The 20,030-nt window shown below is 38.7% G+C and overlaps 2 protein-coding genes across 3 annotated transcripts; both read left to right on the forward strand.

Moving 5' to 3' along the window:
- The first annotated feature begins 4,273 nt into the window (after positions 1–4,273).
- Positions 4,274–12,879, forward strand: LOC112736282 (uncharacterized). Its single transcript, XM_025785665.3, has 5 exons — positions 4,274–4,596; positions 8,409–10,443; positions 11,038–11,629; positions 11,711–12,237; positions 12,382–12,879. The coding sequence occupies exons 1-2, from the start codon at positions 4,591–4,593 to the stop codon at positions 10,155–10,157; spliced, it is 1,755 nt and encodes a 584-aa protein (XP_025641450.2). The 5' UTR covers positions 4,274–4,590; the 3' UTR covers positions 10,158–10,443; positions 11,038–11,629; positions 11,711–12,237; positions 12,382–12,879.
- A 1,640-nt stretch (positions 12,880–14,519) lies between these two features.
- On the forward strand, positions 14,520–19,018 carry LOC112736281 (arginine-specific demethylase JMJ20). Of its 2 annotated transcripts, none has more exons than XM_025785662.3 (9): positions 14,520–15,064; positions 15,607–15,765; positions 16,467–16,629; positions 16,717–16,834; positions 16,990–17,059; positions 17,148–17,228; positions 17,719–17,775; positions 17,876–17,987; positions 18,127–19,018. In XM_025785662.3, the coding sequence occupies exons 1-9, from the start codon at positions 14,852–14,854 to the stop codon at positions 18,591–18,593; spliced, it is 1,440 nt and encodes a 479-aa protein (XP_025641447.1). In that variant the 5' UTR covers positions 14,520–14,851; the 3' UTR covers positions 18,594–19,018. The 2 variants fall into 2 exon arrangements, with proteins under 2 accessions (XP_025641447.1, XP_025641448.1); XM_025785663.2 differs by having other exon boundaries at positions 14,644–15,064; positions 15,602–15,765.
- Positions 19,019–20,030: the final 1,012 nt, after the last annotated feature.

Raw genomic sequence — 20,030 nt, forward strand, 5'->3', positions numbered from 1 at the left:
GAATCCTAGTTTATATGCCACAAAAATCCTAATTATTCAAAGATAAAGGGATTATATGTCACGTATCCCGTTAAATACAAACAATTAGAAATTCAGGATAATATGTTTTCAAGCTATTGTTCAAGTAAAGAGCTTTTCCAAGTTTTACAAGAACTCAAATAGAACATGAGTCATACTTCCGTTCCACCCAAATTTATAAAATAAAGAACGAAAACAATTATTGAAATATAAATCAAAATATGAATTAAAATAGAAAAATAATATTATCAATCCATACAATAGACAGAGCTCCTAACCTTAACAGTGGAGGTTTAGTTGCTCATGGAAAAGAGAAAACAAGGATTCAGGTAAAAATGTACCGGGGGTCCTTTTTTCTGATGGCATTAGATCCCTTTTTATAACTAATCCTAATAAATTTTAAAATCTAATATTTAAAATTAAACTTAAAATAATATCTTTTCCTAATTTAAGATTTGAATTTAAATTCGAATTAATTAACAAGTCTTCAATTGATGGGTGGGGACCACTTGATTTGTCCATTCTGCAGCTTCTAATCTGTGATTTCTGGGCTAAGAACTGGGTTAAAACGGCCCAGAAATCGCCCCCAGCGTTTTTCTATATTTTCTGCACGTGGCGCATGTGACGCGTTCGCGTCGTCCACGCGTTCGCATCATTTGTGCAGATTCCAGTCCACGCGATCGCGTCAGGCACGCGATCGCGTCATTGCGATTTTCTCCATTCTGCGCGGTCGCGTGAGCCATGCGTCCGCGTCGGTATTCGCTGGTCATCTCCTTGGGTTCTTCTCTTTCTCTGCAGAAACTCCATCAAATTCCGCCAAATGTTACCTAAAATAAACAGTATTGTACAAAACTCAAAATAGCATCATTAGTGGCTAAAATATAATTAATTCTTAATTAAACTCAATAAATTAGATGCAAATTCACTAGGAAAAGATAGACAAGATGCTCACGCATCACCGATGCGCCGAGAAAACGGGATAATGCCGTCAGCCTTCCCGCCAATCGTTGGACGTCTTTGATACAACCCAGGCTCTTCATCTGGAAAATCGCTTGACACTTCTCAGGGTTGGCTTCTACTCCTCTTTGGGTGATCATGAATCCCAAGAACTTCCCAGCCTCCATGGCAAAGGCGCATTTGAGCGGGTTGAGCCTCATGCCGTGTTGCTGGAGGGACACGAACACGCCCCCTAGGTCGCTTAGGAGATCGTCGGGCCGTGTGGTTTTCGCAAGGATGTCATCCACGTAGACTTCTACTGTCTTGCCTATGAGCTCGCTGAATATCTTATTCATCAGTCTCTGGTACGTGGCGCCAGCGTTTTTCAGACCAAATGGCATCACCTTGTAGCAATAGATCCCTCCTGGCGTTATGAAAGCCGTTTTGTTCTCGTCGGGTCGGTGCATCGGTATCTGATTGTACCCGGAGTAGGCGTCCATGAAGCTCAGATACCGGTACCCCGCCGCTGCGTCGACGAGTGCATCAATGTTGGGAAGGGGATAGCAGTCCTTGGGACATGTCTTGTTGAGGTCGGAATAGTCTACACACATTCTCCACCTCCCATTGTGCTTTTTCACCAAGACCACGTTCGACAGCCAAGTCGAGTAGTCCAGTTCTCGGATGAACCCTGCTTCAAGGAGGCTGGCCGTCTGCCTGGCCACCTCCTCTGCCCTTTCCTGTGACATCTTCCTTCTCCTCTGGGCCACTGGCTTAGCTTCCGCCTTGACGGCCAAATAGTGTGACATGAGTTGGGGATCTATCCTTGGCATGTCGGCTGGCGTCCCAGCGAAGAGGTCGGCATTGGCTCTGATCATCTCCATCAAAGGTTCTTGTAACTCATGGGAGAGATTTCTGTTTATGAACGTGAACTTCTCCTCCCCATCACCGACCCTAAATTTTTCCAAGTCCCCTTCTGGCTCGGGTTTGGGCTTGTCATCTATTCTGGCATCCAGGTCGGCAAGGAAAACCCCCGATGCTTCTTTGGACTTTTTTCTGAGAGAGAGGCTGGTGTGGTCGCAAGCGACTGCCGTTTCCAAGTCTCCTCTGATGGATCCTACGGATCCGTTATCAGTAACAAACTTCATTACGAGCATCTTCGTACTAATCGCTGCCCCAAGGTTGTTGATGGTTTTTCTCCCCAGGATGATGTTGTAAGCTATGGAATCTCGCAAGACTACAAAATCGGCCATTACTGTCTTTCGCCTCTGTCCTTGTCCCACGGAGGTCGGGAGGGAGATAATCCCATCCGGCTTAATGAAGTGGTCCCCCAACCCTACCACACCGTGCTGGTGGGTCGCTAGATCGGTATCACGCAGTCCCGAGGCATCAAAAACGTTGTGAAACATGATGTTCGAGTCTGCCCCTGTATCCACAAGGATCCGTTTGACGAGGCCGGTTCCGACTCTGGCCGTGGTGACCATGGGGGGACTTTCCAGTACCTCGTTGAACCATTGGTCCTCGGGGCCGAAGGAGATGGAGGGTAGTCCCCGGGAACTTCTAGCGGACGAGGAGGAGACCGCCAGGACTTTGGCGTCTTTCTTCTGTGCCGATCTCGACCTCGGGGCGGAATTCCTCACTGTTACCACGTTCACCACCGTGAGACCGTGGTCGTCCCCCTCTGGTTCTTGGCGTCGTCTTGTCGCCCGGGACCTGTCCTCGCCCTCGTGATCCCGATTCCGTCTCCTCGGCTCCTTTATAAGGTGGGAGAAATCGGCAAGCTTTCCGTCCCTGATTGCTTGCTCCAGGGCATCCTTTAGGTCGAAGTAGTCTTGGGTCTTGTGCCCGTATCCCTTGTGATATTCGCAGTAAAGGCTTTTTTTTTTCCCCGTCCTGTCCTTCAGAGGTCGGGGTCTCGATAGTATCCCCTTCTCGGCTATCTGTTGGTAAACTTCCGTGATCGGTGCCGTGAGGGGGGTGTAGTTGGTGAATTTTCCGACTCGGGAAAATGGCTTTGGCGCCTTATTCGGACCGCCGTTCCTGGCGTGTTCCTTTTGTCTTTCTCCACCCTCGTAGTGTCGGGTTTGGTTGTAGGGAGGTTGCCGTTTATTGGCAGCCACGACCCGGATGACTTCTTCGTCGTTAATATACTCCTTAGCCACGCATTGGATCTCCTGCATTGTCCATACTGGCTTTGTGGTAAGATGTTTTCTGAAGTCCTCATTCAGGAGCCAATTCGTCAAGCACAAGCTCGCCACCGAGTCCGTCAACCCGTCGATTTCCAAGCATTCGTCGTTGAAGCGATCTAAGTATTTCCTGGTCGGCTCCCCGGCTCTCTGGGTAACTCCCAGCAAATTGATCGGGTGCTTGGCTTTGGCAATCCTGGTCGTGAACTGAGCCAGGAAGGCATGGCTGATGTCGGAGAATCGGGTCACCGAGCCCTGCGGGAGGTTATTGAATTACCGTATTGCAGGTCCCGCCAGGGTGACCGGGAAAGCGCGGCACCTTACCTCGTCCCCTACTCCTTCTAGGTTCATCCTGGCCTCAAAGGCCGTTAGGTGTTCCAGCGGGTCTTGCGTTCCATCGTACCTCATGTCTGTTGGCTTGTCAAAGTGTTTTGGCAGTCGGACCTCGAGTATGGAATGGTGGAATGGGATCGCTCCCATTATTACGGGTCCCCGTGTTCCCGTCGTTCTTCCCTCATCATTCTCCCGACGAGTGTCTTCGTTGCCCCGATTCGTGGTACGCCGCCTCTCATGTCTGGCGTAAATGACAGGGTCATGACGTCTTCTGGTGCGCCCTCTCCCCCCGGTGCTTTCGGACTCAGCCTGGGGTCTAGAGCGAGAGCGGGAGTGACTCTGCTCTGAGGTGTGTTGGTCGCGTTCCCTATCTGCTAGCCGGCGTTCCAAGTCTTGTGTAAAACCCCAAATTTTCGAAAATTAATTTAATAAAATAAAATTTAATTTAGTTATTATTATTATTATTATTATTATTATTATTATTATTATTATTATTATTATTAAAAAAGTTTAAAAGAAAAAAAAAAGTTAAACGTAGATATTTATATGCCTGCATATATATAAGGACACATGCACCTTAGTCATCATATAATTCCACACATGCACCTTAGTCATCATATAATTCCATTTCCTTTTCTTTACTTTACCGAAAACCAAAAGAAAAAAAAAAAAAGAAAAAAAAAAAAAAGGAAACGTGGACTAGGTGCATGAATATATATATGTGTAACTTGACACCTAATGAATCTTTTATATCCACAAGTCACCATTAGCCTTAACTATCTTCATTTTCTTTCGCTCAACACCGAACATAAACCCAAAGAAAAGAAAAAGAAAGGCTGAGAGAGAATGTGATGCTTCCATGGAAACCGTGAGTTTTCGATTTTAATTTCTTGCGATCCGTAACTCCAATTAAAAATCTAATCCGGTAAAAGTGTTCGTATCTTCCTCCTTTACGTGTTGGCGTTATTTTTGTTCGGTGAAAGTCGACGGTGACGTAACTTTCTTACCCCTTGAGCTTGGCCAACTGGAGTTCTACGAGGCACAGAGAATTCCGGACGTTTTTCCTTTCAGCAGCTCGGTCAGAAAATTTCTCCAAAATTTTCGTTGATTTTGATTTCGTATGAAGGTAGGGGATTTATTTTTAAAGATAAACGTTTTTAATTTAGAATGCCCACAAAATTAATTGAATAATTGCAAATATATATATATATATATATATATATATATATATATAATAGTAATGTTATTGAGTATGGATTATTGCTGTGAATGTGACTGTTTTCTGATTATTAAGAATTTTGCTGATTTGAGAATTGTTGAGAAATAGGGAACTCGTAAGGGTGGTTTAGACCGAATTTTAGAGAAAATGCCGCCGAAATTTTATAAAAACTGAGGTTTTATTTGAAAAGTTATTTTAAAAGATTTGGTTTTGGAAAATTAAATTATTTAAAATATATTTAGTTAAGAAAAGATTTACTCTATTTTAAAGTTTGATTTATTAAGAAAAATATAATGTTTTAAATCCAATCTTTTAAGAAGAGATTTTGTTTTAAGTAAAGATTTAAGCTCGGTTTATTAAGAAAAGGAATCTCTACCACAGGAGAGCAGAGAACAAGGATTTAAAGAATATATTAATTAATGAAGTGTCTGCCATAGGAGAGCAGATGTGACATTGTTTGGGCCTTAGTGCCAAATGTAAAGTGGGGACGCCCACACACTAAGAACTATTTTCCAGATGTACGCTTATTGATTTGGAAAGTCACACTGATGCGGCCTAGCCGTACGACTTATAAGCACATTGATGCATCTGGAAAGCCATATCTAGGACTTGTGCCCGGGTAATGTCGGGAGCGGGTAGGCAACCGACACATGAGCTCATGGCCTGCGTTAGGGATAGACATGCATCATGTTGTTTGCACATTTGCATTTGATTGCGCTTGCTTGTCTTATTATTTTGTGATTGTATTGTTTGTCTTGTTGTGACTTGCTTGTACATTGAATTGAATCTCTTGCTTGCACTACTTGTTTGTGAGTGTATTAAAGTAATTACGAGTTGACATTTGACTGAGGATTAATATGTGGCTGAGAGATAGAAAATGTGACTAATTTATATTTAAGTTTTGTTTTGAGTTAAGAGTATTTTCAAAGGGTTTGATAAAAATATATTTTTTATTGAGTAAAGTTAATTATTTGCATTTTATTCCATTACTTTTACGGCATTCCCATTCCCTACTGAGAACGTGTGGTTTGTTCTCACCCCAAAATCTTCCACCCTTTCAGTGACAGGTTTGAAGATTCAGTAAGAAGCTGCAGACGATTAGTAGATTTACTTGTGATTCCTGTTGTTTTTATAGAGTTCCCTCGTTCTTGTTGCTTTAGCTTTTATTTTATCCAGAGGGATAGGTATTGTATTTGAGTTTTACACTGAATTTAATTGCATAGCATCTATTATTACTAATAATTATGTGATTATTATTTGAAGATCTTTTGTTATGTGATTTTAATTACTAAAATCTTTTTCTGAAATTTTCTTAAAAACTGAAACACGACATCGACGTAAAGGCTCAATAGTAAATTTATAATAAAGGAAATCAGGTCCGTAACGCCTTACTTTTGGTACGATCATGACGTGCTAAAAGTTAGGGTGTTACATCTTGCATTCTATGGCGTAGCTCTTGCATTATTCTGGCGTGGTTGTCGCCAGTTCCCCCAAAGGGGCGTCTCTCGTGTGACTGTGTCGCGTCCCTGGGGGGCGACCTCGGGTGTTGGCGGGTTTCCGTCGCGGCGGCGCCCCCTCCGGGCACGGCCTCGCAGCCTGTCTCGGTTTGGACTAGCACGAAGTCCATGGACGAAGTCCCCACAGACGGCGCCAATGTTCGGTAGGTCATGTACCGGACGGGTCGGGTTGAGATCCTGATGAGTGGTGGGGTCACGTCTGATCCTGGACTGCCGGGCAGGTGTACACGAGGCCCCGAGTACTTCGTGTGGAAAAAAGGGGGGTGTCACCTGCAAAGACACTCCGATGCTCTTGTCAGTGAATGTGCAGGCGAAAAAGGGTGGTGTGATATGTGACGTACCTCGAGGGAAGGGTAAAACCTTCCCCTTATATACTGTGTCAGAGTTGGACCCAGCAAGGACAGACCCACTTTCTTTGGAGCGTCCTACTCACAGCGGTGGATGAGCTGTCAGAGACGCGAGTCCGGGTCGGTTGCAGGGCGTCTCACTCGACCGTTCGGGTCGGGTGATACTCGGGCCGGGCCAGCCCGTAAAGGGTTTGGGCCAGGCCGTAAAATTTTAAAAGTGTATGAAGCCGATGAAGTTCACAATGTTCCCCTGTTGAGTGATAAAGAAGTCCGAGAGTTGTTGAGTAGAAAAGCCTTCGAGAGAGAGGGTCCAAGCAACAATTCTACATCAAAATTTATTAATATATCATATTAAGTGACACCACCTTAATTAAGTTAGACCATAACATATACTTAGTGATTTTAGTTGAGGAATAACATGATAAATTTATGGAATTAGATCAAACCAACTCTAAATTAAAAGAATTTTTGAGGTATTGAAATTCTTTAATTTAGAATTAATTTAATGTAATTTTATAAATTTATTATATTAGTAGTCAATTAAAACGATCAAATGTTTGACGCCATAAACAATAAAAGTGACGAAATGACTAATATGACCAAAATCTTTAAAAGATGAATTTAATTAAAAAAATTATAAAAATTAATTTAAAAAATAGATGATTATTCAAGAACAAATTTGATTATTTACTTGTCATACAAACTAATGAAATTTATTCATTTTTTAATATTTTATTAATAAAAATATTTTTATATTAAATTATAAATTTGAATAATATAAAAATAAAATATTGATATAAAATATTAATTAATATTAATAAAAAATATTAATCACTTAATATTTTATTTTAATTTTTTTAAATTATTTAATATAATACATGTTAATATTTTAATAATTATATTTATATAAAATATTTTATGTGAGTAGTCTTATTTTGTTAACTCAAATTTCATATAAGACAATATAAATTAAATTTAAGTAATTTTGCAAATAATATATAACAATTTTGTTGAGATGCAAGTGTCCCATTAGAATAATTGAGAGCATGCACACGTAGAATGAGAAGCTTTATTCATATTCCTATGAGTAAATACCCATAGTAGTCCCTGAGATTCACGCAATTACTCATAGTAATCCCTAAGATCCCGAATTTTCTACTGTAGTCCTCCAGATAGAGCTCCGAGCACTCAAACTAGTCCCTGGCCATATTTCAGGTGATGACTCATCACCGGAGCGCTGACGTGGCCTAGGATTGCCACGTGGTACGTGTCCAAAACGACGTCGTTTTGGGTTTGGCGCCCTTGAAAGCCAAAAACGACGCCGTATAGTTGTTACTTATTATGAAAAACAGTTTTCTCCCCCAACACAAACACTTCGTCTCTTCTTCTTCCACCCTCTGACTTCTTCTTTATCTCTCCATCAATGGCGTAGCCGTAGGGTTGTATTTGCTGGGTTAACAAAAATTTGAGAGAAGAAGTCATCTGATCAGAAGTTGTTATCGCTCTTCCCTTCCCTTCCTTCACCACAAATACGAGGTTCTGACGTTGTGATTGGACTCAAGGTAACCTTCATTTTTTTTTTACTTTGTATTTTGAATACAGTGTTGGTTGATGATAGCATTGGTCAATGTAGTTGAGGTTCTGGAGTTTTGGTGTCATTGTAGTGTCTAGGGTTTGAATCTTGGTTGGGATTTGTGGGGTTGCTGTAATACCCGAATGAAACAGGAAAGAAATAGGGAGATGTATGGAAGTTTGGAAAAATATGTTTTCTTGTGGTGATTATTTTTCCTTTTTAATGCATGAGTAGTCTTTCAAATTCTCCCTATATATTGTAAAAATTTTAAATTTCTTGCAGATGGAGGAGAAGTTGGACATCATGTTTCTTCATGGGGGTGACTTCAAAAAAAATGCAGAAGGGATTATGATATATTCTCCGGACAACAAGGCCTGTTTAGGTGATCTAGACACTAATACTCTAGATGTCTTCTACATACGGAACTACCATAAGGAGCTTGGGTACAATGACATAAAACAGTGCTGGTGGCATGTTCCTGGAAAAGGTTTGGAGAATGGGTTGAGAAATGTAAACAGTGACAAAGAGATAAGAGAGATGGTGAATTGTGCTAGGACAAATGAGGGATTGATTGATATATATTTCGAGCATACAGTGTCAGTGCCGGAGGTGTTAGAGGGAGATAATACAGTTGTGTACTTGGATGATCATGGTGGAGAGGGATGTAATGCAGGTATAGATACTGATGTGAGCCCCCCACTTACACAGACTCATGCACTCGTAGTTGCTCCTCCTATCCCTAAGGTTGTACCCAATACTTCTTGCAAATCCAGTCCCAAAAAAAACAAAACATCTCCACGGCAATCACAACCAAACCATGCCAAAACTGCTAATCCTTCCAAGACAACCAAACCTCTCAAGAAGACTAACTCCCCAAAAGCCACCAAGCCCACAAAGCCCACCAAACTCACCAAGCCCACCAAAATCAGCCAACCCACGAAGCCCAGTCAGAACACCAAATCAGATAAGAGCAACAAGCAGAAACTGTCCAAGAGACCAAGTATTTCCAAGAGACCCTGTACACGGTCTGCTGCTAGAGGATTTAGTAGCAAAGTGTTTAACAATGAAGTTCCCTTTGATGTATCTTCTGACTCCTCTGACAGTGAAGAGGATAGCATGTTTAAGCCAGGTCCGGATGAGGGTAGTTCCTCTGATTCTGAGGCTACAGGGAATGATCCTAAAACTGGGAGTAGGATTAGGAGAAACATGACACATGCAGCGGTGGGTAAGAGAAATATTAGTCCACTAGGTAAAGGGAAGGAGAAGATATTACATGAAGATGATGGTTTGGTGGAGGAGGTGAGCGATGCTGAGGTTGACCTTGGGTTTGTGGGTTGTGTTCATGAAGGGGTAGAGGATGGACTAGACCCAGGTGTTGACTCAGATGGCACCAATTCTTGGCACTCGGAGGAGATGAAGACGCCTCCAAACTCAAAAGATGAGCTGGAGGAAGGAAATGAATCTGAAGAGGCAAGTCCGCTGTTTATGGAGGGTGCAAGGTTTGGAGAGCTGCACCTTGAGGTAGGCATGAAGTTCGGAACTAAATGGGAATTCAGAGAAGCTGTGAGAGAATATACAATCCAAGAGGGTAGAAGCATAAAGATAGTGAAAAATGATAACATAAGGTGCAGGGCGGTGTGTAAGGTCAAAGAGTGCTCATGGGTGGCTTATGCATCAAGAGACCATGAAGACACCTGTTGGCAAATTAAGACATTCAATGATGACCACACTTGCCCAAGAGAGGACAAGAATATGGCTGCCAACAGGAATTGGGTATGCACCAAGCTTGTGAAGAAGGTGAGAAAGTATTCAAATTTTAGACACTGCGAGGCTACAACTTACTTCAAGACACGGTTTGACTTGACACTGAATAAAAACTCAATATCCAGGGCATCAATGGATGCAAGAAGTGTAGTGTATGAGGATGAGAAAGAGCAATATAGGATGGTTAGGGATTATAGTATGACGCTATTGAAGACTAATCCCGGTTCCACTGTACAAATATGCACCACCCCCCCAACCAGATGGTGAAGTTACCTTTGATAGAATGTATATATGCTTAAGTGGCTGCAAAAACGGGTTCAAGACTGGTTGCCGTCCTTTGATAGGTCTGGATGGTGCTTTCCTGAAGACACGATTTAGTGGACAGATTTTGTCAGCCGTGGGGTTAGATGCAAATCATCATATCTATGTCATAGCCTGGGCTATTGTCAGAGTGGAGAATATAGAGACATGGAGATGGTTTCTTGAGCTACTTCATCAGGACTTGGGGCATTATAAAGATCATGACTGGTGCTTCATATCGGATATGCAAAAGGTGTGATTTTATTTGAATGTCTTGCTTTGATTTTATGTGATCTTATATTAAGAATTGTGTTGTTATGCTTACTGTGAAGAATTGTGCTTTCATTGGATTTTGATGGTTGGTTTTTAGGGAAAGACCTTTGATGTTATGCTTGTCTGAATTAATTGTGAGATCATTGGATATTGATGGTTAGTTTTTAATATTAAGAATTCTGCTGTTATGCTTACTTGAAGAATTGTGCTTCCATTCCAGTATGTTGGTTAGTTATTTTGGAAAGATTTTTGCTGTTTTGCTTATCTGCTTTAATTTTTAGATGATTGGATCTTGATGGTTAGTTATTAGGAAAACCATTGTGCTGTTATGCTTACTTGAAGAATTGTGCTTTCGTTATGCTTGTATGCATTATATGGAAAACTTGTAATGACTGGTTGTCTAATTAATCTGGATGTCCTATTAAACGTTAGGGACTTGTATGAGTCACGACCTTCAATTGTAGGGACTATTATGGGATAGTAATCAAATGTAAGGGACTATTATGTATCACGATTATAATGTCAGGGATCATTATGTGTGTACAATGTGTATAATGTTTACTGAATCTGGCAGGGACTGATATCAGCAGTGAAAGTGGTGATGCCTGATGTGCATCACCGTTTCTACGTCTGGCATTTATGGAAAAATTTCAACAAGAATTGGAAGGACTTACAGCTAAGGGGACTTCTGTGGGAATATGCAAGGGCAACAACATACCAAGAATTCAGGGATGGAATGGAGAAGATCAAAAGGTTAAATGAGGATGCTTGGGCATACTTAGAGAAGTGGCCGATGGATGCTTGGACCAGAAGCTTATTCAGCCATAAGCCGAAGTTGGATAGCATCTGTAACAATGCCTGCGAAGTGTTCAATGCTAAGATCAAGGATGCATGAGCCAAACCCATCATAACATTGCTGGAGGAGGTAAGGATGTTTGTTATGCGTACCATAACGAAAAACAAGGTAAAGCTGCAGAATCACACTGGGAAGCTCACACCTGTTATAAAGAGCAGGCTGGAAAAGGTTAGGAAAGAATCCAAGCATTGGAAGCCTATTTGGACTGGGGATAACGGATACGAAAAATTTGAGGTGCACGGACATCCAACTAACCATGTTGTGGACATAGGAAAAAGATTGTGCACATGCCAATTTTAAATGCTAACGGGTAAGTTAATTGTCTTTATGCATTTTACTTTCTTTAACCATAACTATTATTATGGTTCATCTCACTGTTTGGCACCTGCAGGTATTCCGTGTGTGCACGCTTGTGCTACCCTCTCTCGTGTGAATAAGCAGCCAGAAGACTTCTGTCACAGATGGCTGACCATAGACTCATACAAGGAAACTTATAACCACCACATTAATCCAATTCCGGATCAACCAATGTGGGAAACAGCAGAGGACTGTAACAGGCCAAATGCCCCTAAAATCAAGACAAAACCTGGAAAACTAAAGATGAAGAGGAGGATGGATGCGGATGAGAATAGTGGTTTTGGAACTAAGAAGCCTAAAGTTGACCCAAAACTCTCAGGCAACACTGCAGATAGTGTACACCTAAAGAGACAGCTGGGTGCCTTTACATGCAGTTACTGTGGTGATAAGGGGCATACGAAGAGAGGCTGCAAAAAGAAAAGAGATGCTGATGCTGCTACTGCTGCTGCTGCTGCAGCCGCTGCCGCCGAGGCGACTGAGAAGAAGAAAAATGATGAAGTACATCCTCTGCCTGAGCATCCTGTTCAGCAGCCCCAAGACGATTCTGGCCAAGCAGATTTGGTAAGCAATCCCCAGGAGATCGACTTAACTCAGCCTTTTGCTTCTGAGCAAGAGGATTCTGAAAAAGTAACTAAAATATTACATTTGAGTATGTTATTATTTCCATGCATAAATAATACTTAATGCCACTTATTTCTCCTATAGGATCCTGGACCAAAAAGACCATCGAAGCTGTCACCAAGAAGACGATTCTCTATGCTTCCAACCGCACCAACAGTGAATCCCTTGCAGGGTGCATCTTCAGCAACATCTTCAAAGTTTACCAACTTGATGCAGTTCATCCCAACGCCAGGATTTAAGCCACCAAGAAAGAAGAATTGAATACTTTAGATATATGTACTTAGGAGTTTCTGTTTTGTTTTTTGTTATTAGTCTTTTTCCATCGTATAATGACTAGATGGTGAACTGTGATGCAAAGACCTTTTTGGTATGCCTTGGCCTTGCTTTTGAAGAAACTACAGATAGCAGCATAATGGTTTCTAGGCTGCCTTTTACAGTCAGCTTTTGTTGTTTTTTTATAAACAATGGAATTTATGGAATTTATCTTAACAACAATTTCATAGTTAACACCACTTTTCATTCCATCAAGAAGCAGATTTTTACAACTGTTGATAACAAGGAACCCAAAACCACCAATTCATTCATCATTTACAATACAGGATCACCAACAACACTGTCAATACACACACAGCTAACACTAACAACTGGGTAATCATTTTTTGCATATGGACATCCTCCTGCAACCTTCAAAGCCTCCAATCAAAGTTGATCTTCACTTCATCACCAGACGATTCTGACTTTTCAACCTGCTCCTCATTCATAGAATCTGCCCACACAAAAAGCCCGCACCATCTCTTCCCACTTGTTTGTAACCAATAAAGGATCAAAGTTTAGAGAGGAACAGCACAAGAACAGTCAGGGGAGGAGAATAATAACAACACAAGAATAGTCAAGGGAGGAGAATAACAACAACACAAGTGATTATTCTAACCTACATTATAATTGGGGCAGCCATAGAACGGTTTATTCGGATTCGAATATGTGCCAGACCATCTGAGAACTGGCCTACAGCCACAGCCGCACCATTCTGGCGGGGCCGATCTTCTGCTCTTCGTTTGCGTTCTAGTCCGGTTCCAGCTAGATGGGGAATGAACAGAGCTTTCACCTGCAGTGCTACCTCCACCCATCATCGACATGAGTAGCAGCCCTGGATGAGAGTGCATGAACAGGAAGAAGTGCATGGAAGAAGAAGAAGAAGAGGTGAGCAAGACGAAGAGGGGAGGTGTATGAGAATTTGGGGATTTAGGGTTACATATACTAGGAGGGACCAATCTGGGTAAAAATTGGAACTTAGCCAGCTCAGCTAGCCGTTGGCAGCCTTCCAGCGTGGCAATCCTAGGCCACGTCAGCGCTCCGGTGATGAGTCATTACCTGAAATATGGTCAGGGACTAGTTTGAGTGCTCGGAACTCTATTTAGAGGACTACAATAGAAAATTCGAGATCTTAAGGATTACTATGAATAATTGCGTGAATCTCAGGGACTACTATGAGTATTTACTCATATTCCTATTGTTTATTTATGCTTCATGTAACACTTTGGGACAGTGAACAGCACACAACACATTCTAGTTTCTCTGGAAATGACAACAAACTGTTAAATGCTATTTGCTTATTGGAGTTGGCAAAAGACTTCGATAGATTTATTTATTTTAAATGTAAAATGTGGAAAATTTGTCACTCTTCTTTTGAAAAAAAAAAAAAAGAAATAGAATAATTTTAAAGTTCAAGTATACTATGAGAATTATATTGCTCATACTAAGTGCTTGTTCAGCGTCACTAAATCAATAAAAGAAATACTTTTTTAATAAAAAATATTTTTTTTATTTTTTAATATTTTTGATAAATTTCTAATAATAAAAATAAAAATATTAAAAAAATTAAAAATATTTTTGAGAAGTTATATTTTATATTTTTTTAAAGATATTTTTTTAAGAAAACAAGATATTTTTTACATAATAAATGAACAAAAAAATATTTTTATCTTATTTTATTCAAACATAATTTGATAGATAAATTTTTTTTTACATAAGATATCCAAACAAAAAATTACTTTAACTTTTGTAAAAAATCTTTTAAAAAAATATCATTTAAAAAAATATTTTTCGAAAATCACGTCCAAACAAGTCCTAATTATATTCACTAAATTTTAATATATTTTAAATATTACAATTTCTTCTTTATAAAAATCAGAAGTCTTTAACCAAAAATATTGAATATCTTTGACATTAAGGATTTAAAAATTTTCTTTCTAAATTAACTTATAACTTATTTTTCTCTATTAAAATTAACTTTACATAAAATATAATATAATTTTCCATAAGATCTCATTACTTTTGATTTTTACCAAGCAAAAAAAATTCTTAATCTTCTTATCAGGCTAGGCTTGTTTTTAAATTTTCATGGCCCAATTTTCTGAAACCAGACTAAAAAAAATCATCTTCTTCTCCGAAAATTGACCTAAAAATAAAAATAAAATTTTTAGTTTACCAGCTGAAAGAAGCAGGTTGTGAAATTGATATTTGATTGTGTGAATTGAATTGTTTGATAGGGAAGATGAACATAAAAAAGGGTGAGATTGAGAAGGTGAATTGGAAGAATTTGAGTTACAGTGAATTTGTGGAGAGATTCATGCAAAAAAACCAACCTTTGTTGCTCAATGGATTCTCGGAACATCACAATTGGAGAGCTTCAGTTGATTGGGTCACCCCTCTTGGCCACCCCAATTTTCAATTTTTCTCCACAAATTTTGGGGATTCCAAAGTTCAGGTACATTATCCATTGCTTCTCTTGTTCAGTGCAATGTTTTCAAATTCAAACCCTTGAGCTAATATTAGGTGCCCAATTTTATTTATTTTTTACTTTAAAATTGATTCAAGTTTTATCTAAGTTTGTGGAGTTTAGGTGAACTCTTGAATTTGATTACCTTGATTATCAAATGATTAGTTGATTGTAATTGGGTAGCAAGAGGAGTTTGTGTTGGTACTTGGGAATATGTATTGTTGTGCTTTCTTTTTTGTGTTTTTTTGGGAATTTTAGTTTTTGTTGGATGTAATATATTAAGGACTAAGGATGATTGTAATAAAAATGGAATGAATTTGATTCCTAAAAGTAAAAATGGTGAATGGCTATATAATCTTTTGTGCTTTGTTTTGTTGTTTGAGATTTGATTTCTTAGATATGGTTGATTATTGATTAGTTATTATGGATGATTATAATCAAATGGTCTGAATTGGATTCCTTAAAGTGGAAAAAAAAGGGTTGGTGAATAGCAATAATGAGTCAATTTGTTTGTGCTTGTCAAAGGGAAGGTTGCAGATTGTGACACAAGAGAGTTCACCGATCAGAAAAGGGAGGAGATGCTGGTTTCGGAGTTTATAGGACGTTGCCTTCAAGATGTTGAAGGTTCTGCAGTCCAATGTAGCAATAGTCACTCTGTACCGTATTTGAAGGATTGGCATTTTGTAAAGGTATGCCCTATGGAGCTGGAGCCTAGTCTATGTTTCTGATATGCGTGTCATCATTGAAGTTTCACCGTGTGGGTTTTGGTCCCTCCTAAAAAATTTAGAGATAAACTTTGTATAATAACCTGAAATGGAATTCGGAAATACATGCTTGAGTCTTTTTATCTCACCCTATTTTTGAGGGGACACCAAACTCTCCAGAAAAGTTAGTATTTTATGTTGTCTCATTCTCAAACATGGCATCATTCATATATCAATATGAGACTCTGATTAGTGAATGAACTAAGGAAGCCTTTCAGAGGTTCGTCGTGCATTTTGTATTACAAAAATTAAGTGTTTATCATTCTCATTCACTTTGTGTCTTTTCATCAAGGCTCTGGTGCAATTAAATAGGATTTTCACCATTGCTTTCCTTGAATTGTAGTCAATAAAGTTTTTGGCTGTTTGTTTTACTCTTTATTTATAGTGCAACCTTCCTATATATCAAGTTGCGAATCTGTGTTCTGTGACCTAGTAGCTTCTTTATATAATAAACACACACCATTAGAAAGAACAAACAGAAGTTAACAGGTGACTATTTGTCTTATTGGCATGGAGAATCCTCTCCTTACATCAGATTCAGAGGCTCAGAGCTTTTATGTGTTATATATTCTTGCTTTTGCAGATGACATTTTCCTCACTGGTTTCGTCTTTTCTCTCTCTGGCAGGAGTATCCAGAATATGTAGCTTATAAAACTCCAATGTTCTTTTGTGATGATTGGCTTAACCTGTATCTTGACAACTACAGAATGCATACTGATTCTGACACATACCAAGAAAATAACGAAATATGTTGCTCTGACTATCGTTTCGTATACATGGGAGTTAAAGGTTTGATTGGTCTAGTAGCAACTAATGTCAGATGATTATGTACTAATCTTACCACTATTAACCTCTAGCTTTTTATTCTTCTCGCAGGATCTTGGACTCCTCTTCATGCCAATGTTTTCCGGTCATATAGCTGGTCGGCAAATGTTTGCGGAAAAAAGAGATGGCTATTTCTAGATCCTTCCCAACATCATCTTGTATTTGACAGGTATGAATTCATTTCTTTTGCCAAATACAAACTAATGATGTTGTTTCAGAAGACATTGATCCCAATGAGACAACACTTGGTTGTTGTTTCAAAATACTTTATGAATTGTTTTGTACATAGTTGTCAGAGCTAAGTTGCTTTCAACTTTTATTTAGGAATATGAAAAATTGTGTATATAATATCTTTGATGAAGTATCTGACTCAAAATTTCCTGGTTTCAAAAAGGTAAATTTTAGCTCTCCATCTTGTCGTAAATCCTATTTATTCCGAGAAACTTCTGCATTAGCCTTCAGCAATTTGCCCATGTATGCAGGCTATCTGGTTAGAACGCATGCAAGAAGCAGGTGAAATTATATTTGTTCCCAGTGGATGGTACCATCAAGTTCATAATTTGGTATGCCCTAGCTTCTTATGTTTATCGATGTTATACACTTATACCCTCTTGCTTTTGAAATCGTTTCCTACAATCCCTTTAAAGTTGGAATTTTTTATGGACCAAATAAAGTAATGCTTCTGTTGGGATCACTTAGCTCACAATGTTTACTCCCCTGTTTAAAAAAATGTCGATTGCATTAGATGGTAGAGGCAGCGATATAGCTAGCTTCTGAAACATGGAGTTTTGAAGCATATTCAAGGATCAATATGGTTTCTTTTTAGCTTTTCTTTTTTCTTCCAGTTTTTTCAATTTTCAAAGTTTGTGAAGAAAAATGCAAAAAGAATATAATCATGTTTTCTTAACAAAATCCTAATACCAAAATCACTGAACATGAAAGCAGAAACAGAATATGCCTTAGATTTTTTATTCTAAACAAGAATCATTAGATGAACCTATCAAGGATATTTTAGATGATGTGATCATTAAATGGTATTTCTTAACATTTCAGGAGGATACAATATCTATAAACCACAACTGGTTCAATGCGAATAACCTTTCATGGGTGGTAAGTTGAGCAATGTGATCAACTACATGTGTGGGAGTCAAATTTAAAGAGAAATATATAATTAACTAAATTTGCATCATAATTTTCTGTACTATTATAGTGGAATTTACTTTTGAGGGACTACAATGAGGCCAACGAATACATAGAAGACATCAAGGATGTATGTGAGGATTTCGAAGGTCTTTGCCAGCGCAATCTTGCTGCTAACACGGGTATTAATGGCATAATCAGTTATCATTCAAAGATTGATTTATTTCATTGAAAAAGAAATTTCTGATAATTCAATTACGGATAAAGGGACATATATTTTATGATTAATAGTAGTGGTGTTGTTATTATTATTTGAAACAGGGATGAACTTTTATGACTTCTTTACTTTCATATCACGCTTCACCTTGGCCAACATTGTCTTGCTTTGTTATATAAATGGAAGACATGGAAATATCACTCAAATCTCATCAACAATAGCTCAGCATTTATTGATGAATCTTGGATCCATAAGGAAGGTTGCATCGGAGATGAAAGACAGGCATGCTCTAAAAGGAAATCAGGATCGCGCTGTGGACATTATAGAAACACTTGAAGATCCTAGCTTTTGCAAATTGTGCATGGATATAGGAAGAACATATGCAATGATACATGAAGAGTCTCATTTGTCCTTTGATTTCGAGAGAGCTTCAGCTGGTGAAATAGTGGATCTCACTGTTTTGAAAGCATACACTTCATCTCAGTTCTACACACCTGAAGATCTTGTTGAATTTATAGACAATGCTGTTGCAGAACATGGTGACTGTTACATCAACTCATCTGCAATATGACCATGCTCAATGCGTTCCAAAGTTCATATTTGATAAGTAATACCATGTTCGATTTTCCGTTTAGAAAGCTGCAAACCATGGTTGGGCAAAAGCTACTCTTCTCAGAGTCCTCACTACTGTTGCGAGGACTCCTTTGATCAACGATCTATAAGAACTTCTGTAAGCACTCGATGAGCCTATCGGCATCACTAGCCTCTTTCTACATGCCATGGTTTTGAAGTTCTAAACGAAAAACGATGTTACGGTTGCACATGAAGTAGGATCCAGCAACTGCATTCTTACATTTTTTAACTGACCCTTTTGGAACTTGTCCATGTTTGAGTAATCTATACTCATTACTGTGTTTAACTGATCCATCTTGCTTATTCCGCATTTCATGCTACATTTAAATTCTTAAATAGTTTTTGTTTGTCTTTCATGAGTTACCCTGCTTTCTTATGTGGTCCATGTTTCAGAAACCAATGCTTCCTTGATGTCAAGCTCTCAATGTTTCTGTAATGAGAGAGAGAAAAAGAGTTGTTTGGTGAAGTCCTAGAAAACTAGGGAGTTGAAGCCTATTATGTGTTTCCTGAAGTAGTGTGATTTTGAAGGAAGGTTAGTAAGATTCTCACCCCAAGATCTCATAGGGATACCTACACATTTGGTGTTTTGTTATTAATTATTAAAATATTTGCACTGTAGCATCAAAGATACTAATTTAATTTTGATCCACTGTCAGTGTAAAGTAATTTTACACATGCATCCAATTACGTAATGTCACATCAATAAAAATAACTACCTTTCACATTGATCGCGTGAATGGTCATACAAAAGAACGGATGTGATTGCACAACTGTGTAAAACGCTTTATACTATTAGTGCATTAAAATTAAACTCTAAAGATATACACATAAAATTTGCTTGAATTAGTAATTTTCTGTTATTGAGAGGAACAACTTTTAGGATTAAAAGCTGAAACATTTGAATTGAACTAGCACTTTTTATTTTATATATGCACTTGTCTTTTTGAAAATGAGGGCATGGTAGGGACCTTCATGTGTCACTCACACATGAAACATAGAAGTGTCAATTCTTAGCTCTTGGGTAAATAAACCCTAGTCAATTTCTGGTGTGAATCATCTAAGAATAGTAAATAAAATGATGCATTGCTGACATTGACTCTCACCTTTTGTTGTGTGTTACTACTAGTCTACTACTGCTGGTTTAGATTTTTTTTTTTGGTGACACTGCTGGTTTAGATTGAGAATGATGCTTCTTTAGTTAATATTTAAAAAATATTGTTAAAATTAAAGTTAAATTTTTCAAAATTTTAGTAACACTTGGTTATTTTTATTTTTTAAATTAAAAAATAATATTAAATAATAAAAAATGTTCTTTTGTTTTAGCAACACTTTAAAAAATGTTGCTAAAACTTTATAGTTAGGATAGTCACTGTAC

Source organism: Arachis hypogaea, chromosome 13 (assembly GCF_003086295.3).
Source record: "Arachis hypogaea cultivar Tifrunner chromosome 13, arahy.Tifrunner.gnm2.J5K5, whole genome shotgun sequence".
Classification (NCBI taxonomy): domain Eukaryota; kingdom Viridiplantae; phylum Streptophyta; class Magnoliopsida; order Fabales; family Fabaceae; genus Arachis; species Arachis hypogaea.